The sequence below is a fragment of the Thamnophis sirtalis genome, unplaced genomic scaffold (assembly GCF_051295495.1).
Source record: "Thamnophis sirtalis isolate CommonGarterSnake01/CBP01778 unplaced genomic scaffold, rThaSir2_p1.2 scaffold_14, whole genome shotgun sequence".
Classification (NCBI taxonomy): Eukaryota; Metazoa; Chordata; class Lepidosauria; order Squamata; family Natricidae; genus Thamnophis; species Thamnophis sirtalis.
Window position 1 is genome coordinate 14,155,750 of NW_028261394.1, and position 24,268 is coordinate 14,180,017.

Here is a 24,268-nt window from a genome sequence, read left to right on the forward strand (position 1 = left end):
CGTCAGCCGTCACACCAGCCCAGCTTCACCGCGCATCTGTGCGCGCTTCCCATAGGCCAGCTGGTCTTCAGGTCTCTGTAGCGCATACATGGGGGGCGGGGCGCATGCACCGGGGTGGGGGATGCTCACATCCCATTTTGGGGTCTCGCACGCACTCCTGCACCCTCTTTGGCTTCCTGGTTGGTGCAGGGGGCCTTCCAGGCCCAAAACGGGGCACCGGAGGGGGAAGGGACCATTTTAGGCCTGGAGGGCCGCCTGCACCAACCTGGAAGCCAAAGATCGGCAGGGTATGGCGGGGTGCACGGGAGAGGTCGGACTGCATTGCATTATGGGTGTGGGCGCGCTTTTGCCACGCGACAACGAAAAGGTTAGCCATGACTGGAGTATAGGCTAGCTTTTTCCCTCATCATCTGGTGCTTTTCATATACAGGTTTGTCAGCGCCGTTCTGTTTTATTGGGGCTGTGGTCTTTTGACCTTTGAAGCCATACTTTCTAACTTTTCTCTCTTTAAAAGAAAAAATAGTCCAGCTTCTTCCCCTGCTCCCCCTTCCCCAGCCTGGTGTCACTGTTGCCTCCTAACTCTTCTTCCTTGTCTGTTTCTGAATTAGGCTGCCAGAGCTGCGGAGAGAGAAGGCAAACACAAGTTCTTCAACCAAGACATGAATAGCATCTTACTGGAGTAAGCCCCCTTCCTGGTTGTAGAAGTCAGGCCTTGCAAGCCTTGAGGAAAGCGAGAGGGAAGAGGCTCCCTAAGGAGAGCATCTTAGAGAGAGCATAGACATAAACCTTAGAGATAAAAAACCTATGAAGAGCAGTTGCAGGATTTGGGTTTGGCTAGTCCAGGGACACAGTGGCTAAGATGCTGAGCTTGTCAATCAGAAGGGTTGGTAGTTCAGCAGTTTGAATCCCTAGCGCCGAGTAACAGGGTGAGCTCCCGTTACTTGTCCCAGCTTCTGCCAACCTAGCAGTTCGAAAGCCCGTAAAAACTGCAAGTAGAAAAATAGGAACCACCTTTGGTGGGAAGGTAACAGCGTTCCGTGCGCCTTTGGCGTTTAGTCATGCCGGCCACATGATCAGAGACGTCTTTGGACAGCGCTGGATCTTTGAAACGGAGATGTGCACCACCTCCAAGAGTCGGGAATGACTAGCATGTATGTGCGAGAGGAACCTTTACCTCTCTTTGGGCCATCACTCACCAGGTGATCTTAGAAGAAGAACAATTTGGGGAAATTTGACAGCCCCATTGCATGATGATGGGTTACAAGGAAGGGGACGGTTCCCATGGCATTGTTGTTTTACTTGGCAGGGGGAATTATATTCTGTTTTGAAGGCAATGGTGAAATGTTCTTAAATGTTATTTGGGAGAGGTGTAAAACCCTTGTTCTGTGGATTTAACCAGCATTGATTTAATCGGGGCATGTTTACTGATCAGGCAACACTTAGTTTACTTTATTGTCATTGCACATCGTACAACTAAATTAAATACCATCTTCAGTGTACATTATAACTATAAAAATAAAAACACAAACACACTTCCTTCACATGGTATATAATTGAAATTGAAAACCTGATATTGCATTAATATTGCACTGTACCGTAGAATTCAGTATAGTTACTGTCCTGGGATAGAAGCTGTTTTTCAGTCTATTTGTCCTTGTTTTTACTGTCCTGTACCCCCTGCCAGATGGTAATAGTTAAAAAAAAGGGGGGGGGAGCCCAGGATGAGATGGATCTTTAAGGACGTTTTGAACTTTCTTAAGGCAGCAGAGCTCTAAAGCTCTTCCAAAGAGGGGAGGGGGCAAGCTATGATCCTCTGGGCAATGACATTGACCCTCTGGAGCGCTCTCCTAGCTGCCCCTGTGCAATTGGCAAACCCCAGACACAGGAGCAGTAAGTTAAAATACCCTCTATGGTGCAGCGGTAGAAGGTCACCAGCAGTTTTAGGGAAGCTGGCTGAACCACCGCTAAATAACTCTTCTTCTTCTGCCCTCAGTATAGAGCTGCAAACCCGGGAGCTGAATAGCCAAATGCGATCAGGAGTCTATGCGTATCTGGCGTCCTTCTTGCCCTGCAACAAAGATACTCTGGTCAAGCGGGCCCGGCGACTTTACGTGTATGAACAGGTGAGTGATTGGGGGGGGGGGGAGAGGAAACAGCTGCTGGCAAATGAGCCCTTGCACATAGATGGGCAATTTGCGTCCCTCCATTGAGTTGGAAAGGCTTTGCAATTGGTCGCTTCTGGCAGGAGCAGTCTGGCATTTTCCTTAGAATCTACTCTCCCAGGTGAGGAAACCGAGAGGAAAGTGCAGGTGGAAAAAGAGTGGAAAAGTGGCCCTGTGATTTAGGCGTAGCTCTAAAGGATCTTAAGATCAGCCCAACTTCCTTTTTCCCCCCTTCTTTTTACGTTGGGGAAGAATCCTGGCTGAGGGTGTGCTTATTTGCAGCATTTTGATGCCCCTTTTTCAACTAGGCTCAGAGGGGAGACAAAATAGCAGGGTTCCAATATTTGAGGGGCTGCCACAAGGAGAGGAGGGGGTCAAGCTATTTTTCAAATTGCCTGAAGGACAGACCAGGAATCATGGATGAACAAGGAGAGATTCAACCTGGAAATGGGAAAAATTGTCTGACAGCGAGAACAATCAACCCCTGGAACAGATAAAGCCCACAATTGTGCTTTCTTAGGGGGGTCGGCTGAAGGAGCCACTTCAGAAGCTGAAAGAGGCCATTGGCAGAGCAATGCCTGAGCAGATGGCCAAGTACCAGGAAGAATGCCAAGCGCACACCCAGGCCAAGTTTGCCAAGTACGTTTGTTTTTGTTATCTCTCCGGTCACCGTTCCCTGCGAGTTCTCTGCAGATACTCTAGGCTCGGTAAGCCCTCGAGTCGAGAACAGGGGTCCTCAAACTTTTTAAACAGACTGTGGGGGCGGAGGGGAACCGGCTGGAGGGGCGTGGCCAATTATTTATTATTATTTATTATTTAATGGATTTATAGGCTGCCCAATCCCGAAGGACTCCGGGCGGCTTACACAACAAAGAAGTAATTAGTAAGAAAAAGTAAAAGAAAACAATTTAAAACATCACCATGCACCCAATCTGATCGGGGCTGGACCTCAGTACTGAGGTCAACAGCCCCAGGCCTGCCGAAATAGCCAGGTTTTAACGGCTTTTTGGAAGGCCATGAGAGTGGGTAAGGTCCGGATCTCTGGGGGTAGTTCATTCCATAGGGTCGGAGCGGCCACAGAGAAGAATTTAGCAGTCCATTAAACAATACACAGAAATTAAACTTTAAATTTGTTATGCTCCTGGTGGTGGAAAGGAGGTCAGTAAAGGGATGTGGCTGCCTTTGGGGGGAGGGTCAGTAACTTCTGTTGTGTGTCTTTCTCTCCCTCTTTCTTTCTTTCTCCCTCCCTCTCTCCCTCCCTCCCTCCCTCCCTCCCTCCCTCCCTCCCTCCCTCCCTCCCTCCCTCTCTCTCTCTCTCTCTCTCTCTCTCTCTCTCTCTCTCTCTCTGGAGGCTGGGGAGGCCAAAAACGGGACCCATTTTTGGCCTCCTCAGCCTCTAGTACCACTCTGCCGCCCCAAAATGGGCCCGTTTTTGACCTCCCAGGGCCTCCACATGTCTCATTTTTGGCCTCCAGAAGGCAGGTGGTGGCTGGCGGGTAGGTGGGGCGATGTGGGCGGGGCAGCCTCTTGGTCCCGCATGGACCAGATTAAAGGCTTCAACAGGCCGTAATTTGAGGACCCCTGATCTAGAAGCATAACCGCTGAGAACTCTTGGGATGCCTTCTTTATAGGCTGATCCTAGGCAGGCCGAATGTTTTTGGGAGAAGGGCCTAGTAGTGCCTCAGTTATCATTTTCCTTTCTCTCAGGATGCTGGAAGAGGAGAAGGACAAGGAGCAAAGAGATCGGATTTGTTCGGAGGATGAGGATGAGGACGATAAAGGAGGAAAGAGAATCATGGGACCTCGGAAGAAGTTTCAGTGGAATGACGAAATCAGGTTTGGTGCAAAACATCTGGATTTTAGAACCCTGTTCTAGGTTTGTGGGAGAATGCAGTCGCCTTCCCTCTGGGAATGTGGGTGCCTTGCTTTCCCCTTCTCACAGTTGGTGCAGGTTGTCCTTGACTTACAACCGTTGGCTTTGCAACCATTCAAAGTCACATCAGCACTGAAATAAGGGATTTAAGACTGCTCCTCACACTTATGACCAATGCAGCATTCCCCCACAGTCACAGGATCAAAATTCATGTGATTGGCAACCGATATGTATTGATAATTGCTGTGTTCTGAGATCACGTGATCACCATTTAGGAACATCCCAGCTGGCTTCCCACAGACAAAAGTCAATGGGGGGGGGGATGCCAGATTCGCTTAACAACTACATGTTTCACTTCACAACTGCAGTGATTCGCTTAACTGCTGTGGCAAAAATGGTGACATTGGGTGTGACTCAATAACCACCTTGCTTTGCAATGGAGATTCTGGTTCTAATTGTAGTTGTCAATCATGCCTGGTTTGCAAGTCTCTTGGCCAAGTCATTTGGCACCCTGAATTTTTAAGAGGCCCAACTTCAAAGCAAGAGGCTTACTAGAATATTTCTCAGGCTATTCAGTATCATTCAGTATTTCTAAAGGCTATTTAGTATCATTTTTAACTGGTTTCTGTTCAGGAAAAAAGGCCTGCTAATAACAATGGCAATAGCCCTTAGACTTATGCCACTTGCATTGCTTTCCAGTCCTCTCTAAGCAGTTTACACAGTCAGCTTATTTTCCCCAACATTCTGGGTCCTCATTTTACCCACCTCAGAAGGATGGAAGGCCAAGTCAACCTTGAGCCTGGTAAGATTCAAACTGCTGGTAGAGTTAGCCTGAAATACTGCATTCTAACCACTGCACATGAAGGAAGGAAGGAAGGAAGGAAGGAAGGAAGGAAGGAAGGAAGGAAGGAAGGAAGGAAGGAAGGAAGGAAGGAAGAGAGTAATAGCACTTAGACTTATATACCGCTTTACAGTCCTCTCTAAGTGGTTCCACCACAAAAGCGCGTAGGACAAAATCGCGCTCGACAAAAGCGCGCTGTGACGTCATCACAGCGCGACGAAAAAGATCGAAAAAATGTAAAAATAAAGCTAAAACCTTCCCCTAACCCCCCCAAACCTAACCCTAAACCTAACCCTAACCCTAACTCTTAACCTAACCCTAAACCTAACCCTAAACCTAACCGTTAAAGTAACGAAAAACGTAACGCTAACCCTTATCCTAACCCTAACGCTAACGCTAACGCTCTAAAGCTAACCCTAACCCTTAACCTAACCCTAACCCTAACCCTAACCCTAACCCTTACCTTTATGTGAATCAGCTTGCTTTAATTTAATTTTTATTAATTTTTATTTGAATTTTTCGATCTTTTTCGTCGCGCTGTGATGACGTCAAAGGCGCGATTTTGTCGATCGCGCTTTTGCCGTCCGCGCTTTTGACGGGTCACGCTCTAAGTGGTTTACAGAGTCAGCATGTTGCCCCCAACAATCTGGCTTCTCATTTCACCCACATCGGAAGGATGGAAGGCCAAGTCAACTTGGAGCCTGGTGAGATTCGAACTGCCAAATTGCAGTCAGCTGGCAGTCAGCTGAAATAGCATGCAGTATTGTACTCTAACCACTGCGCCACCTCACCTCACCTACATTAGTGTAATTGGTGACTTGCATAGAAAACAAAATACAGCATACAAACAACCTCCCGAAAAACCATCTTTTGGGGAAATATTCAATAGGAAATGAACAAATGACCAAGCAAAGTCTGACTAACATTGAGAAAGGGAAAGGATACATCTCAACCATCATAGAAGCTAAATACTCAGAAGCAGATTTCTGTCAGGCATTACAAGATACTAAATAATGAAGTCTGGGAAACATATTTCATAGAGTTCATGTCATGGTTGCTTAGGTTGAGGTGGCATTTGAGGTACTAGGTGAGAAACATCCCAGATGTGAAAGCTGGACTGGCAGCTTGAGATCATATTTAAAATAGCTCTTTCAATCTCCGTTAAATGACACTGTATGTAGGGTTTGGGAGATAGCCTTGGAAAAACCTGATAAGCGTGTCAGGGTTCCAAGTGACAGACCCATATCAAACTAAACTCTAAGGCGGGTAGATTCCTCAATGAATAATTTTATTGGATGTATCATATTGGCACAGGCTGGTGAAAACGTATTCTGATTAGCCCCACGTTTTTCACCTAATTAAAAGTCAAAATTTTCCGCTTTCTCAAAACAATCAGTCACACATTCCAATCAGGATACTGTCCAGTTAGGTGACTCCAGTCCCCTCCTTCCGAGCACCTTCAGGAATGTCCTTGGTTCCTAAGAGAAAGTATTTTGTTTTGACTACAACACCCCAACTATCTCCATTGCACCCTCCCTATCCCTCTCCTTTCAGTGTGTCAGCACTGAAGTCTCAAAATGGCCATAGTCAGGCTTTGGGTATGTTATTTGGAATCCTGACAGCCATTTTATTAGAGATTCAGGGATGATAGCATGTTTTTCCACCTGTAGGGATTTGCTCTGCCAAGGTGTGAAGATGAAACTGGATGGGTATGATGTGGAGAAGAACAAAGCTCAGTCCATGGAAGACTGTGTAAAAACATTCCTAGATGCAGAAGTCAAACCTCTTTGGCCAAAGGGATGGATGCAGGCCAGGTAAGAGAAATGAGATGCCACGGATTCCTCCTGTCCCATCTAATCAGTCCATAAGCACCTTAGATGTAGTAGGACTCCCTCCCAACAAGGTGTCGGCCATTTTTTTTTTAATTCCTCAGATCTTATAAAATTGACTACATATTTCATTCATGCATGTGTCACCATGTTAGTGTGCTCCTTCTATATAATTTTACTACTGTTATCCCTGTGCTCTGTGCCATACACTGAATGAAAGAGGTTAGAGGAACAAAAAGCAAATGGTTTTGTAAGTGTTCATAGTGAATATCTGATCTGGAATTTGGCTTCCAATGAAGTTTCTAGTGTTGTGTTTACACTATAAAGAGGCAATTAGATGGCTATCAAATGGGCGAAGCTTCAGCCTAAACCAACCAAGAGTAAATAATGTGAATGAAAGGCTCATTGTTTGCTTTGAGCGGAATGGTAGCTATGACCTTCTGAAGAAGTGGCTCTCTGCGCTGTTTGTGTAAATTGGGACGGTGTAGAAATAAGAGTCTACAAGTGCCAGAAAGCCTTTGTCCCGTAGTTAATAGGAGTTGTAGCAGGAATTTGTGATTCTTTTTCTCTCAGAATGACAGTATAATGGGGTATTGTTTGATTTGTCACTCAGAGTAGAATCATAGATCTGGAAGGGACCTTGGAGGCCTTCAAGTCCAACCCCACTGCCCAAGGCAAGAGACCTTATGCCATCCCAGACAGATGAATGTCCAATTTAATTAGATTTAGTTTAGATTTAGTGAATTGGATCAAATGCTCAAGTGAGTTAGAATCAATTGCAACCAGCTTGCCTTCCATTGGAGATCTGTATACCACATGGGTCAGAAGGAGGCCTGAGAAAATATCTACAGACACCTCACATCCTGATCACAATCTTTTTCCACTGCTCCCCTCAGGATGCCACTATATGGCATTGTATGCCAAAACAAATAGACATGGGGACAGTTTTTTCTCTCGAGACATCGCTCTGTTGAACATGTAAATCCCACATCAGTGGGAATTACATGTTGTCTTTAAGCATATTTATCCATTCATTATATGTGGCTGTATTACTGTTCTCCTTCTCATCTTCCCTATTATCTTCTGCTGTTGGAATATTAGGATTATATTACTTTGTTGTTTGTATGTATACTCAGAGTTTATGAACTGAAGACAAATTCCTTGTGTGTCCAATCACACTTGGCCAATAAAGAATTTTATTCTACCAGATAAAACAAGATTAGAGGAACAAACTCTTCTTCAGGATGAACCAATGATGTTCAAGAGATGCTTTCTGTCTTTTCTCAGTGGCTTGTTTTACAACCCTAACTTGACCATTTTTTAACAGCGAATGTTATTCCTGTAATTTTGTGGTTCAGTTCTTGTCCTAGAAATCCTTATTCCTGTTTTTTTCAGCACCCACTCCCCCTTTTTTTGTGGGGGACCAGTTTTGGCTCAGTTTCTCCCCCCTTCTCTTCTTTTTCAGGACATTGTTCAAAGAGAGCAGAAAAGTGCACAGTCATCTCACTTCAATTCCGTGAGTATTTCTTACATTGCCAGGACAGAAATGGGTATCAGGAGTGAAAGACGAGGTCCAGACGTGAAAATACAATTAAACCGATCTGCTTAAAATCTTGGTTCAAAGACTGTGCACAAGAACCTTCTCAACTAACAGCTAGCACTTACTTGGAGTTAGAGAAGGCTCAATAGGACTTAAAGGAGGCTGAACATTGTAGCTATGTAGGGATACTAGACTAATTCCTTTTTTTAACTCCGCCCCACATTCTGCCTTCCTTCTCCAACAGTGCGACTCCCTCACTGCCTACCAAGTTTAATTGTTGTCATTCAAAACGCAACCGTCTGTCATGCTGTTGCTTAAAATTTTGTGAGGACTGTGCTTTTGTGCTGAGTTTAAAAAAATGACTCAGAATTAAAACTGTATTACAAGTAAGGTCATGTTACAAATGTACTACAACCATAGCAAGAGAGTATGCTTTCACTACTAAGCAGCAAAAGGCACCTGGCTACCAATCAATGGGGCCAACAGAGACCCTTTTTGACATCTCTGTTATATAGTGTCAAAACTCATCCTCTAAACTCTACATGCAGATTTTTCCCAGTTTTCCTGCTCACTATGCTTTTAACTGGAAGTGCAAGCAAGTTTAATTACCGTATTTTTTGGAGCATAAGATGCTCCAAAGTATAAGATGCACCTAGTTTTGGGGGAGGAAAACCGGGGTGGGGGATCTGCCTCTGCGTCCCAGCAATTTGCCTCATTGCAGCAAACAGCCCATTTCAGTTTCAGCACAGTCTGATTAACACAAGCAGCTGATTGTTGGACCTCCAATCAGCTGTTTCAGGCTGCAGGGATTGCCATAGCCTACTGCCGCCTCCACGAACCTCATTTTCGTCCTCTGCATCCCGTTTTCAGCCTCGGCGCACCCCATTTTCTACCCGTTCCAGGTGGTGGGGATCAGAATGGGCAGAAAATGGGGCACACAGAGGCTGAAAACGGAGCGCAATGAGGCCAAAAATGGGATGCGGAGACCGAAAATACAGTATGCCAAGGCTGAAAACGAGATATGGAGGCTGAAAATGGGACCTGCGGAGGCGGCAACAGGCAATGGCAATCCCTGCAGCCTGAAACGGCTGATCGTCAGGAGAAGGATCCAACTGATAATCAGCTGCTTGTGCTAATCAGGCTGTGCTGAAACTGAAACAGGCTGCAAGGAGGCAAATTGCTGGGAGGCAGAGGCCAAAGGGTAGGGCCCAGTGGGTGGCGGGTATAAGTGTAAGGGTATATTCAGTGTATAAGACGCACCCAAATTTTCACCCTCTCTTGGAGGGTGGGGGGAAATGTGTGTCTTATATTCTGAAAAATACGGTAATGGCTTTCAGCAGGGAGATGTTCTATTTTACATGTGCCAATTTCTTTAAAGAAAGTTACTGAAATAAATTGGATTCGTGTTCCTGTTTGAGCAGTTTTATGGCTTGCCCCAAACACCAGAAGGCCCCCAGGTTAGCAACTGTGGCGAGTTTTATTACCCTGCATTTTATTCTCCTGGAAATAAAGCAAACCTCCCCCTCTCTCTCTTTCTCTCTCTCTCTCTCTCTCTCTCTCTCTCTCTCTCTCTGTTGTGTTTCCTTCAGAACCAAGAAAAAAGTGGTGGCCCCTCCAAAGGTGAAGGGAAAGGTGAGTGATTTAGTAAGACTTTCACAAGAGTTTTCAGCCCCGGGGAAGGCGGGTGGGGGAGATGGCAGAGGATGCCATCATGATGAAGGTCTGACTGGGTTTGTATGAAAAGTGGTCTCCAGACTGGCTTTGATCATTTGTCTGAGTGCAAACTTCCTAGTTCCACTTTTCAGAATTGTATGAAGCTTGTACTACCCCAGGGACAGTACAATAACTAACTAATGAGACAGTTGTTTTGGGCGTGGAGATAACAAAAAGGGGACTGAAAAATTTGGAGTCGTTCTATAATGCAGGGGTGTCAAACTCAAGGCCCGGGGGCCAGATCCGGCCCTGCGGGGTGCTTAAATGTGGCCCACGGAGCTGCCTTGGAAATAGCAAAGGAGTGTTCCACAGTGCCTCTGCTAGGGAAAAGTGCCACCACAGTGCCTCTGCCACTATTGCACAATGCCTTTGCGTGCGGCCCTCTCGAGCTCCGGCTTCCCTGGCAGAGGGTTGCAGGAGGACGTCGCAGCAGGAAACGGAGCTCAGGAGCCTGTTTCCTCTGGCAGAGCACTCGGGCCACCAAAGGTGGGTGACATCGAGCTGGCCACGCCCACCCCAGCTCCTCCAAGGTCAAACACAACCCTTGATGTGGCCCTCAATGAAATTGAATTTGATACCCCTGCTAGAATGTATTTCTGAGCCCTAGCAGAGTAGTAGTATGTCTCCAAAAGCGATCACACAAAGCTCTTTGACAGTTGGATTGACTTCTGAAAGGACATTTCTCACAGAACTGTTGTTTGTGTGTTTTTAGGAGCCTTCTGGCAAACCGGAGAAGAAGATTCCCCTTCCCGTCCCCTTGATCCACTCCAGCGGTGCAGTTTCCCTGTCTCCAGAGTCCCAGGGAGTTGTCGTCGGCCTCAGCCCTCAAACAAGGGAACTGTTGGCTATGAGTTCAAATCCAGTCCCCAGTGGCATGGCTGGTGCTCCTCCTCCTCCTCCCCCTCTTCCTCCCCCTCCTCCTCCTCCTTTCAGCATGGACGATTCCCTTGACGAGGACTTGATCCATCACACGACTTCATCTCTGGAAGCTGTCTCCAAGGAACTGGCTGCGCTCAACAGCCGGGCAGGAGGCAACAGCCCTGACTTCACGCTCTCTCCAGCTCTGAAGATGCCCGCGGAGAAGCCCTCGACTCAGGCCAGCTTGGAAGAGAAGAGGGTCTTCCCCAAAGCGGCCCCCGCCCCTGTTCATTCAGCCGCAGGAGGCTCTGTGCAGTCCCCACTCAATTTCTTGGCCGAACAGGCATTGGCGCGGGGTCAATCTCCTCCAGAAAAAAAAATCGAGGCCCCTCCTTACAAAGAACTCCCTTGCCAGAGTCCTCCTTCCAAGCATCTGGATGCCCACCAGGCCAAGCCGAAACACCACAGCCTGCCCCGGGCACTGCAGCAATGTCCTCAGACCTCAACCCCGGTGCCGACCCCCCAAGTCAAAGTGTTCCCTGTGGTTGCTCAGCAGCAGAAGAGCTTTCCCCCTTCCCCGCCTTTTGTCAAGCTGCAGAACCCCAAGATCATCTCCCCACTGGCTCAGCGCCCTCTCCTCCAGCAACAAGTCAAGACCCCCGCCAAGGTTCCCACCTTCCATTCTTCCTCCTCTCCTTCCGCCGTCGCCTCCTCCTCCTCCACCATCTCTCCCAAGACCCCCAATTCTTCAGTGTCTCTGAGCTACGTCGGGAAGCACCCCAGCAGCCCCAGCTCCTCGGGGCCACCGTTTAAGTCGCCCTTTGTGGCCCTGTCCAGGCACGTGGCTTCTGCCGGGAACGTCTCGTCCGGCATTTCCTCAACTCAGAGCTCCCCGTCGAGCGGCATCCTGCCAGGCGCCTCTGTCCCTTCTGGGCAGGCTCCCAGCCGCTCCTCGCCCAGTTCCATGGTGAAGAAGACCCTCGTCCCTCAGAAGCTGACTTTGGTGGCTCCGCCAGGAGGTCCTAACGTCAGCTCCAGTGGAGGGACACAAGGAGTGGCCAAGCTGCTGACCTCTTCCCTGAAACCTGCCGTGGTTAGCAGCGCCGCATCCTCTACCTCTGGGCCGGTGAGTGGCTCCTAAGGATGGCCGGGAGTTTGGCTCAGGGACTTTCCGAGTTCAAAGGGCCAATCGGCACTATCCAGATAAGGTGCAGCTGTTTCAGATTGCAGATATTGTTGTGCACTTTCGTCTTTCTGTCCATTTCTTTTTTTGAAGCCACCTAAAATTCAAGGTGTCAAACTCAAGGATGCAGCCCACCAAGTACTTAAATTTGGCTCGCAGAGCCGCCCTGGAAACAGTGAAGGACCAGCCCGCAGTTCCTCTGACACCAAAAATGGAGCTTAGTAGGGCTGTGCACAGCCATCAGAGGCTCCATTTTCATCTGCGACAGCCACCTGAGGCCCTCTACCAGCGAAAACAGACCTCCAGGGGATCAAACACACACACACATGCACACCAGCTCCATTTTGCTGGCAGAGTACTGCAGGAGGACATTGTGGCCAAAAACTGAGCCCAGGCATCCTGGGCGCGACCTTCCCTAGGCTCTGTTTTCGCTGGCAGAGGGTTGCAGGAGGCTGTCACAGCCGAAAATGGAGCCCGGGTGGGCCAAGTAACATCAAGATGGCCATGCCCTCCCAGCTCCCCCTAGGTCAAACACAACTCTGATGCAGCCCTCAATGAAATCGACACTGAAACAGGCGAGCTGTGCCCAAATGTCCTTGAACCCAGCTTAGGAGACATCCTGCCTGAATGCTTGAAACTAAGCGAGGCTTGGAGAGCTTTCAAATTTCTGGCCAGTTGGTTTTTTGTTTTGTTTTTTAAACAGCTGCCCATCCCACTTTATTTAATTTGGGGAGTCCACAGGCAGTCTATTGGCCCTTGGGTCCCAAAGATGGTTTGCCAAAGGGCAGCTGGACTTTCTTGGTTCTTTTCCTTGAAAATGTTGAGCTTCTCATCCAAAATGCTTCTTCAGTTTTGAAGCGAAGAAGTGAACTGAACAGAAGAAGCTCCTTGGGTGAGAAACGAAACATTTTCAAGGAAAGAAACCAAGAAAGTCCAGTTGCCTTTTGGAAAACGACCTTGTGACAACTATGACCTGGATGATTGAGAATCTCCATAGACCTGTTGATCCTTCTGCTAAGTGGTGATTCTCCTCTCCCTGTCTGTTAGTGCCATCTATAAACGAAAGATCCATATATTCAGTGTGACCCAAATTGCATTCTTCCATAAATGGAATAAAACCTCTGTTTCTTGATGCCTATGGGGATCCTGAATCATCCAGGTCATAATTGTCACGAGGTGCTTTTCCAAAAGGCAACTGGACTTTCCTGGGAGGGGGGGGGGTTCTCCTTAAAAAACATTTTGCTTCTCATCCAAGAAGCTTCTTCAGTTCAGTTCACTTCAGAACATAGTGCACACAGGGATGTGAACAGTTTGCACCCTTTCGATTGCCAAATGGTTTTCTTTAATCCTTTAAAAAGCCAAAACTTTTATCACAAGCCTACACAGATATTGTGTTGAATGCCTCAAAAGATGGAATGGAATGGAATAGAATATGGAATGGAATAGAATAGAATAGAATAGAATATGGAATAGAGTAGAATGGAATAGAATATGGAATAGAGTAGAGTAGAATAGAATAGAATATGGAGTAGAGTAGAATGGAATAGAATATGGAATGGAATAGAGTAGAATGGAATAGAATAGAATATGGAATAGAGTAGAGTGGAATGGAATAGAATATGGAATGGAATAGAATAGAATATGGAGTAGAGTAGAATGGAATAGAATATGGAATGGAGTAGAGTAGAATGGAATAGAATAGAATATGGAATAGAGTAGAGTAGAATAGAATAGAATATGGAATGGAATAGAGTAGAATGGAATAGAGTAGAGTAGAGTAGGATGGAATAGAATAGAATATGGAATGGAATAGAGTAGAATGGAATAGAATAGAATATGGAATAGAATAGAATATGGAATGGAATAGAATATAGAATGGAATAGAATAGAATATGGAATAGAGTAGAGTAAAATGGAATAGAGTAGAATATGGAATGGAATAGAGTAGAATGGAATGGAATAGAATATAGAATAGAATATGGAATGGAATAGAGTAGAATGGAATAGAATAGAATATGGAATAGAGTAGAGTAGAATGGAATAGAATAGAATATGGAATGCAATAGAGTAGAGTAGGATGGAATGGAATAGAATAGAATATGGAATGGAATAGAGTAGAATGGAATAGAATAGAATATGGAATAGAATAGAATATGGAATGGAATAGAATATAGAATAGAGTAGAATGGAATAGAATAGAATATGGAATAGCGTAGAATGGAATGGAGTGGAATGGAATGGAATAGAATATGGAATGGAATAGAGTAGAATGGAATGGAATGGAATAGAATATGGAATGGAATAGAATAGAATAGAATAGAATATGGAATAGAGTAGAATGGAATAGAATATGGAATAGAGTAGAGTAGAATAGAATATGGAGTAGAGTAGAATGGAATAGAATATGGAATGGAATAGAGTAGAATGGAATAGAATAGAATATGGAATAGAGTAGAGTGGAATGGAATAGAATATGGAATGGAATAGAATAGAATATGGAGTAGAGTAGAATGGAATAGAATATGGAATGGAGTAGAGTAGAATGGAATAGAATAGAATATGGAATAGAGTAGAGTAGAATAGAATAGAATATGGAATGGAATAGAGTAGAATGGAATAGAATATGGAATGGAATAGAGTAGAGTAGAGTAGGATGGAATAGAATAGAATATGGAATGGAATAGAGTAGAATGGAATAGAATAGAATATGGAATAGAATAGAATATGGAATGGAATAGAATATAGAATGGAATAGAATAGAATATGGAATAGAGTAGAGTAAAATGGAATAGAGTAGAATATGGAATGGAATAGAGTAGAATGGAATGGAATAGAATATAGAATAGAATATGGAATGGAATAGAGTAGAATGGAATAGAATAGAATATGGAATAGAGTAGAGTAGAATGGAATAGAATAGAATATGGAATGCAATAGAGTAGAGTAGGATGGAATGGAATAGAATAGAATATGGAATGGAATAGAGTAGAATGGAATAGAATAGAATATGGAATGGAATAGAGTAGAATGGAATAGAATAGAATATGGAATGGAATAGAATATAGAATAGAGTAGAATGGAATAGAATAGAATATGGAATAGCGTAGAATGGAATGGAGTGGAATGGAATGGAATAGAATATGGAATGGAATAGAGTAGAATGGAATGGAATAGAATAGAATATGGAATGGAATAACAGAGTTGGAAGGGACCTTGGAGGCATTCTAGCCCCTGCCTAGGCTAGATACTTCCCTACAGGAAAACAATGGATTAACAGTTCTAAGCCAAGTACTTCTGTTACTATGGTATAGGAGACTTTTTTTTTTTTTTGCAAGTGCCAATGTTTATTTCAACTCGTGCTTGTCATAATTTTGGGAAGTGGGCGTAGCAAAGACCTCTCCTTTGTAAAACGATTGAAGCCTGTTGATCTACACTGCGGGGCCTGACAGTTGAGAAAGTGGCATTTTGCTCTTCTGTTCTGACTGGTCATCGTCTTCTCCCTCCCCCACCCTTTTCCCTCCTCCCCCATCTATCCACCCTCCCTCTCCCAGAAAGGAACCGGTGGAGCAGTCCTGCTGACCAGTTCATCGTCTTTGAACGTCCTGTCTCCTTCCTACAAGTCCAACAGCCCAAAGCTGCCCACGGCACTGAGCTCTGCTCCGCTGGGGATTATCTCGCCGATCCCTTCCTTCCCTCTTCACGTGATCTCCTACAGCTCAGACTCTTCGTCCAAGGCTGGGGTGTCGAAGGACGTGGTAGTCACAGGACCGGCCCCAGGAACATTCCATCACAGCGTTGGCCATAGTAAGTGCTGGCTGGAAAATGGGGGGGAACTCATGTGCTGGGGGTTACAGCCTGTAAGCATTGCTGCAGATGATGTGCTCCCCATGCTTCTACATGCACGCCTGCTGTTGCCCAAAGGGATCCTTTAAAAAAAAAAAACTCATCCCCTTGAACTGGTGGTCCTCTGATGAGTTACGAAGATCCCTTCCTGTCTCGCTCATGTTTATGTCTGTCATTGTCTCTGTCTTCGCTCTGCTTTTGCATCTCAACAATTCTGGGCCTGGGTCCCGTCCTGTCTTTCAAAAGCTGTCCTTTTGGTTGGGACAATCCATCACGGAATACCTTCTCATGCACATGACCTCCTTAAGCCTCCTTTTCCCTTCCTTTCATCCACTGACACCGCATGGGAGGGGTCTGAAATCAAAAGTGCTTCTGTGGCGCAGCTCCAAATGCAAAGTCCGTAATGGATGTGGTGGCTAAGATGCCGAGAAATCAGTTTGGCAGTTCAAATCCCTAGCGCCAGGTAACGGAGTGAGCTTCGGTTACTTGTCCCAGCTTCTTCCAAAGGGACCACCTTTGGTGGGGGAGGTAACAGCGTTCCGTGCGCCTTTGGCGTTTCGTCATGCCAGCCACATGACCATGAAGACGTCTTCGGACAACGCTGGCTCTTTGGCTTTGAAACAGAGATGAGCACCGCCCCCTAGAGTAGTACATTTGTGCAAGGGGAACCTTTAACTGAGCCGTGGTGGCACAGTGGTTAGAATGCAGCACTGCAAGCGAACTCATTGCTCACTGCCAGGAGTGTATTCCTGACTGGCTGAAGATTGAGTCAGCCTTCCATCCTTCTGAGGTCAGTAAAATGAGGACCCAGATTGTTGGAGGGGGACAGTATGCTGACTCTATAAAGTGCTTAGGCTGTAAAACACTGTGAAGCAATATGTAAGTCTAATTGCTATTACTTACTCCTATTTTTCAACTTTTTAAGTGACTCTGAAGGGCTTTTACCAGATGGACCTCAACAATTAGTCAAAAACATCCCATAGGTTGGAGTTAACATCCTTTCTAACAGACGCAAGATAGGGCCAAGTCTCTGCATCACTAATATTGATGATGTCACCTATTTTAATGAAAACCTCTACAAGAAAACAACCGAGCTCAGAAAGAACACAAATATTCTCCTTTATTGGCTAGTCTGTTTTGTCTCTCTGACCAGCAAGACCCCTCCCCTATATTTCTGGAAGGATAACCACCTCCTTATGAATTTCACCGTTTCTTTGGAAGTATTTGTTGGTGATTTGTACCCCCTAAAATAGATGCAGATCCCTGAGAGATAAAATATGTTCCAAATAGGAGACCCACTGCTGAAATCCCGCCTTTTTTTTCTGCGCTGGTGCTGGATGATGGGCTTTGCAGTAAATAAACCCCTGGTTTCCCCAGGCCTGACATGACCTTGAGCATCATCTGTGGTGTTATTTGGTCGCTGTTCCCTTCTTCTGGCTACGCTTTTTGTCGTTATTGTATCGCAATAGCCATCCTTGCTGTCCGTTGTTGTCGCTGGGCGCTGTAGCTGGAATTATGTAGTGGCATATAATTATTTGATAAGTAAACCTGTGAGATGGGAGCAGAGAATTAATGTTTTGGCTCCGGCAGGGAGACAGTCCAGGCTGCCCCTGCTAGCTCATTCCTTGCGAACCGCCCTTTCAAGCGATGACTTGACCTGTGGGAAGGGAATCGTTGCTGGGATTTTGCCCCATCCAATGCCCTGCGCCCCTTCAGGTACGTCATTTTTTTCAGACCATCTGATTTATGTGTTCAGCTACTGCCTCCAAACTCTTGGCACATCAGCCAAACAGCTGTTTACCTTTACCGGTGAATTTAGCTGAGCAGCCAATCCAATAATGAGATGAAAGAGGTTTGCTGGAGAGTTTTTGGCGAAGGTTGGAGGGCGGAGGGCGGGTCATTTTTCATCTGAATCCATCCACAGATCATCTTCGGCTCATTTGTCTTCAATGTACATTTGTTTCTCTTCCTCCCTCCTCTTCCTCCTCCTCCTCCTCCTCAATCCCCCCCTCTCCTTTCTAGGTCTTCTGGCTGGGTTGTCTACCAGCCTCCATCAGGCAGTGCCGCCTGCCCATTTATCCCACAGTTTGCCAGGTAACTCTTCCGTCGCTCTTGCTTGGTTTTTGTGCGCCTCCTGAGTCATTCAGCGGGCACCTCCTGGACGGCTGCCAATTATGACTTATTTAGTGAATGGCACATTGTACAAGGACCAGCAACATGCCGTATATTAACATGTCATCTCGATTAGTAGAACCCAATCTATATACCATATTTTTTGGAGTATAAGACGCACCTTTTCCCTCAAAAAAGAGGGTGAAAATCCGGGTGTGTCTTACACACTGAATACAGTATGTTTGGCCTACCGAAACCCTGTCTCCTTTGCAAAAATGGACGTGCCGAGGGTTTGGGAGGCTTGCAAAATGCTCCTGCGGGCTGGGGAGGGCAAAGAAAAGCAAATCATGGTGCGTCTTATACTCCGGTGCGTCTTATAGTCTGAAAAATATGGTATATGAGTGAAATGCAACTCACATGACATCACAAACTCTCCAGAACCGTGAAGCCTACAAACGTGAAATTTGGCGCACATGATATTTCAAAATGACCATCAGATCATTAGTATTTCTTATATTATTATTAACACACTCTGATGCTATGGAGTTAGGCGTTCTACTCCCCACCTGAAAAGATCTCTGTTCCGACTGTCCAAATCTGTTGCCCAGCTGTGCTTGTGGGCTACAACACCCACCAGCAGAATCTCTCTTCATTCGGAAGCTGAGCTCCATACAAATCTACCTTCTCCCTTCCCGATCCTGGAGGCTCTTCTCACTTTGTGATGCAAGAGGGTGGATTAGCCAACATCATTAAAGCCTGACTTGATCATTGCTTCTGTATATGCCCAAAGTTACAAAGTTGTAACTTTGAACGGTTACTCAATGAACGGTCATAAGCCGAGGACTCGCTACAGGTTTGCTGCAATTGCAGATTTAATTAGGGGTGCTGATTTTGTTTCTGTTACTAAATGTATTGTTGCGCTTTATGTTTTTAGCTCTTTGGGTTAGAACAGAAGGAACTGTCTGGTCGGTCGATGGATTTTGTTTAGCTCAATATTGTCTCCCAAGGCTGAGAACCACAAGATTTCAGAGAGGGATTGTATCTAGGAGAAAGGACACTATAACAATCGCAGTACCATTGATCTGTAGTGATTTTAGATGTCTCCGTTAGCAAGACAGGGAAGGCATGTCATAAATAGAAACACAGCATGTAGAAATACTGTTTGAAGGGGGTCTAAAGTGGGCAATTCTTGTTACCTTCATTTGCACATATCCTGAGCCAAAAAGCAATCCTTTATGTTGACAAATCCCAGTAGTATCTTTAAAGACTTTTATTCGCTGAGACCTGCCCTCCTTTGTCATTGAACTGAAATGAGAAGCTGTGGTGGTTCAGGTAGGGAGGCTACTTCCTTGCATCACTGCCTAGTAACCAGATCAATGATATTTTCTGATATTTGAACTGTGCACGTCTCTGGGAGGCTCGCTTTTTGTTTACTAAAGCAACTTCTGCAGTGTAAAATTTTCCTTGCAAAACATGAAGTGGACTGGTTGCGTTAGTTTTTTTGTTTGTGGGAAAGTCTATTATTATATACTTTATTCATTAAACATAAAACTCAGCCAACTGAACATTCAAAAATGCATCATAATTACCAGTGACTGGTGCTAATGGTTGATACGGGTTGCTGCCAGCGTCCTAGGTATCAACCAAGTACCTTCTTAATATATAAGATGTTCTGAGTAGCCCAGTTCTTTGCAGTTCCACTGGTGTTATTGCAGGAAGCTGCAAAATTATTATTGTTGTTCTTATTATTATTACTGTTATTATTATTGTTGTTGGTGTTGTTATTGTTATTATACATGTGGGTGGGTTAGTTGGGCCTTGTATGAGTTTGATGTTGATGTGATCAATTGTATTATCTTATGGCTATTTTCATATAAAGTTGTTTATTTATGAAGCCACCCAGAATTGTTCTGGAATTGGACAATCTGTAAATGTGGGGCCTTTGGTGCTCCCTGAGCTTGGTTGTTTTCTTTCAGACGTCATTATCCGTAACATCATCAGTGCTATTCATGTGATCCAGTTTGTATAATGAAACGCTAGTCACTAGCACCATGTTACCTTGTTGGGTAATGAAATGTCTGCCAAAAAAAAAAAAACCCCAAGCTCAGAGAATATCAAGGGCCCCACAGTTCAACCCTGATCTACAAGTATTCTCCTTCTTAATCGAAAAATGTATTTATTCAACCAATTAATCAGCCAGTTAAGTCTCCTGCCTGATCTTCCTCAAGTAATCCATTCTCCATATTTTTTTCATAAAGTTTTTTTATTTTTCATTTTCATAATATATAATCACATGTATACTATTGCATAGCCAACATCATATTGTATTATTAAATGTTTATATCAACTCCCCAAAAGAAAAAGAAAAAAAACCCAGTTATTGGTTCTTCTGCTCTCCATACACTATATTTGTGCGTTCACTTTCTTCTCCCTCTCTCATCTCCCTCTCTACCTCCTTTCTTCTCTCTGTCCTCCTTCCCTTCTCTACTTCCCCTTCCTCTCTCCCCTTTCCATTCTCCATTTTTCTCTTCCTCTTACCCCCTCCTACCCTCTCTCCTATCCCTCTCTCCTTCCCTTACCTCTCTTGCCTGTCTTACCTCCATTCTCCATATTGTGGGAGATAAGAGTTTATAAAGAAATGAATTATCTCTCTCTTCCTGCCCCCCTGCCTCTAGTGTGGTACCAATGGAGGAGGTCTAGATTACGACAAAACCATTCACCTACCATGAATTCTGTTCCTGGGTATTATTTTTTTCCCCCAGTGCAGAATTTTTTTCAGCTGGACATAGTAATTCCATCCTTCCCTGTGAATCTATACTCTTGAAAGAAGTCAAAAGTGTGATTGAAGTATCTTTTAATAGCTAAGACTTTGGAACTCTACTGCCATGTATATTCATAACCCTTCCTTTCATGTCTCTTTCAGATAGTTCTCAGCTACACAGCAAAGGGCCCAATGTACAACCGAGGAAATTGTGACAGTTCTGGGGAAAAAAAAGAACACAACCAGCTCTAGGGGGGGAAAAAAGCCTGCAGAATAATGCAGCAAGGGAGCCTCACCTGTCGTTTCCTTGCTTTTCCTTCTTCGGTGGAATCAATCTGTAGGTCCCCTACTTCCCCTTATCCCAGTTTGGACTAAGATTCTTCCCCCGGGGTGGGGTGGGGGGCGGGGGCTGTCTGAGCCGGATACTGAGGAAGGAAGCATTCCGCAGGCCCGACTCTCACTTCAAGTTCCTCCAAGGGGTCCAGATCAGAGGGAGGCGAGATCCTTGGAGCAGATCTCCCTGTGGAAGCCAGGTCCCATGAGTTCCTGCCAGGTGCCTCTTAATTCTGCAGCGGAGTCCTGCAAAGGCCCTCGCTTCTGCCTGCGGATGGACTGGCTAATCGGAGCCACCGCCCCGATCTGTGTGTTGTGGGGAGGGTGTTTCTCCTCCTTCCCGAAAGCTTTGCTGATCCTTACCTGGAAGATCTTTTCCTTCTCCGTGGCAGCTCTCTGGTCCTTCTCAGAAGGAAGTGAAGACTTTAGAAGGCCTTAAGATGCACTTGAGGACCCTCGAACGCCGATTGGGGGGCTCTCTATTGGCAGTTCTAGTTACCCTGCCATCTTCCCTATTCCCAATAAGCCCAGTCCTTCCCCTTCTCTCCACTGAAGACATCGGATGGGGTTCTAAGCCCTCCCTTACTCATCCCCCCCAATGGGTCAATGTGTATAACGAAGCTGTCATTTCAGTGCCTTTTGATGGTGGAGCCAGAATGCAAGCTATCCCAAGCTCTCTTTTTTTAGGTGGGAGCTCGCCAGAGCTTTTTAACGTTCTCCTTTTTTAAAACATCCTTCTCTGTTATTTAAGGCGCATCGGGATTTATTTAAGGGAACTTTGGGTGGGGGGGCTGTAGGGTGGGTAGAGGTGGCCCATCCTTATCCCCATTTTAACTGCACTCGCTGGTGGATGCCGTGCTGATAATGTGGGGTGGGCATGTCTGGGAAAGCTGCCAGTTCTCTCCCGCATTGGGCAAATCGAGTCAAGGCAGGGACTTCCCGCTTTGCTGTGAGACCTGGCACGTTTTATGCACCCAGTGACCTGATGTGGGGGCACCTTTGCTCACATGCAGTTGCCTCTTTGTGCCTGGAACAGCTGGGAGAGCTTCCCCTTATGCTCTGAGTGGAAGGGAGATGCCGAGATTCCATTTTACTTCAGGACTTAAATCATTTTCTAAGTAGACTTCCCCCCCTCCCCTTCTTTCTTAAAACTGCTTAGTTGCAACTCTTTAACTGGCTGGGGATATATATATATATATGCTGAACAAAACTCTGCATTGGTGACAGGAAGGGCATCCAGCCATTAAAATACTCTGCTTGCTCCGTTAGGCTCACCCTGCAAGGGATTGTGGGGTCATTAAGTGAAGATGATGATGATCTGGCCTGGAGGTTACTTTGGAGTAAAGCTGATGATCTAGATTTTTGGCTTGGCTTGGCTTGTCGCTGTTCGATTCTCCAATCTGTTGCCACTTCTAGAGAAACAGATGCCTTGGGGGGGGGAGAGGAGTAATTTAACAGTACAGGCATCAATTATCCCATTTTGTGTGTGTGTGTTTGGAGCTTAAAAAAACATGTTTGAGCTCACACAGTACAAGGCTCATTAAACTTGCTGGGTGCTAAGTTGCTACTCTTCAGCCAGAGTTGCAGGTGGTGGTGGTGGTGGGGAATTCTTTTTCTTGCAAACTCAACCCGAAAAGCTTATCAGCCCAACTTGAGGTCTTCTTGCGGCCAGCAGAAATTGTTCCTCGCAGCCTCTTCTCCCATCTTGAACCCCAATTTACTGATTCTTCCACTCAAACGGAAAAAAAGCACTTGATTCATGCAATTCGTCAAACCCCTGTTTTAAAACACAGACACACAGCGAGTTCTGTTTGATTTGAGACAACCCCCTCTTCCCCCATCTTAGAAAAAAAAATAGTTCTTTCCTTTGAGGTGTTTTAGGATTCTGGGTTAATTTCTGCAAAATTGTTTCAAGTCTTTTGCATTTTTTTATTTTTTTGCCCTATTCTTTTTCCCAAAAGTTAATGTTGGCCTGAGTTATTTCTGTTCAAAAAGGTGCAGCAGCAGAGCCAAAGACTGCATTTTCAAGTCGCCAAGGGGGGGGGGGGTTGAAACACATTTTTATTTTTTTCATTGCATGGATTTTGGTTGGGGCGGTGGTGTTGTGTTTCCTCATAGCTCAGTTCTACTCCATGTTAATTACCTCTTGAAAAGCTGCTTTTTATCAGTCATAGGAACAAGCAATTGGCACTTAGCAGGATCTGGGCCTTGCATGAGCCATTATCCCTCCCCCCCTCTCTCTTCTCCCAAAAGCTTTGGTTGCTACCTGTGCTGGTGCCTGCCATACCTGGAGGAGAACCCCTCATCTATTTAAAACAAAAAAGGAAATGTTCACAAAGCCTCTTGCCTCAGGGAAATGTTATGTGGTGGAACTTCTGCCCAATCTCTCCCCCTCCTGCTTTCCTCCCTTCCCCTTTCCCCCCTCCTCCCATTGTGTTTTAAGAAGTAGAACTTAAGAAAGCAAGCCATGGCGCAGGGCAAGATCAAAGAGCGGTGGGCGGGGCGGGCGGGGTGGGGCTGCAGTCCCTCGAGCTGCTTCCCCAGGAGTGATGTCTGCCCTGGCTTTGACTACTGGGGGAGATTTTGTTTACGGTGGGCATAAGCCCCACCAGATGGCACTTAAAAATTTTAAAAATCAGCCTCATTTTATGTGCGGAAAGAGCTGTGATTTATTTTTGTGTGTTTGGGAGAAAAGGGGGGGGTAGGGGGGTTGAGTGGGGAAAAGGCAGCCTTTCTAGGAAATAAGGAGGTGGAGGGGACACGGAAAATGATTAATCTTGTATACTGCAACTTAATAAAATTGAGGTTTTTTTCCAAGAACATTTTTCATTGACTCCTAAATGAGGGTCGGGGGGGGAGGGGGGACAGGCGGGGGGGGGGAGGGACACCTGCAGTCAGATGCAAAGCTCCTTGACGTGGCTGAAAGATGGATGAGATGTCAGATCTTACGTCCTGGAAGCTGCCATCTGCAGGGAAAGAGTGCTAGTGGCTTTAGCTTTCTCCAGTTTAAGGGATGGGTGGGTGGGTGGATAGGTGGGATGAGCAGGTGGATAGATTGATGGATATGGGTGGGTGGGTGGGTGGATGAATGGATGGATATGGGTGGGTGGGTGGATGGATGGATGGATATGGGTGGATGGGTCGATATGGGTGGATGGATGGATGAATGGATATGAGTGGGTGGATGGATAGGTGGGGTGGGTGGATGAATGGATGGATG

General features: G+C 45.7%; 1 protein-coding gene across 4 annotated transcripts in view; it reads left to right on the forward strand.

Moving 5' to 3' along the window:
- UBN1 (ubinuclein 1) overlaps positions 1-23,862 on the forward strand; it is a 47,602-nt gene extending 23,740 nt beyond the window's left edge. For 2 of the 4 annotated variants that reach the window (XM_087729383.1, XM_087729384.1), the window contains exons 9-20: positions 609-679; positions 1,994-2,123; positions 2,683-2,801; positions 3,870-3,998; positions 6,547-6,690; positions 8,171-8,221; positions 9,835-9,877; positions 10,671-11,942; positions 15,551-15,803; positions 17,433-17,558; positions 17,865-17,936; positions 20,878-23,862. In XM_087729383.1, coding sequence (XP_087585509.1) covers positions 609-679; positions 1,994-2,123; positions 2,683-2,801; positions 3,870-3,998; positions 6,547-6,690; positions 8,171-8,221; positions 9,835-9,877; positions 10,671-11,942; positions 15,551-15,803; positions 17,433-17,558; positions 17,865-17,936; positions 20,878-20,930 — 2,463 coding nt within the window. In that variant the 3' untranslated portion in view covers positions 20,931-23,862. The remainder of the gene's footprint in view (positions 1-608; positions 680-1,993; positions 2,124-2,682; positions 2,802-3,869; positions 3,999-6,546; positions 6,691-8,170; positions 8,222-9,834; positions 9,878-10,670; positions 11,943-15,550; positions 15,804-17,432; positions 17,559-17,864; positions 17,937-20,877) is intronic. The other 2 variants (XM_087729385.1, XM_087729386.1) reach the window with 2 other exon arrangements.
- The last annotated feature ends 406 nt before the right edge of the window (positions 23,863-24,268 follow it).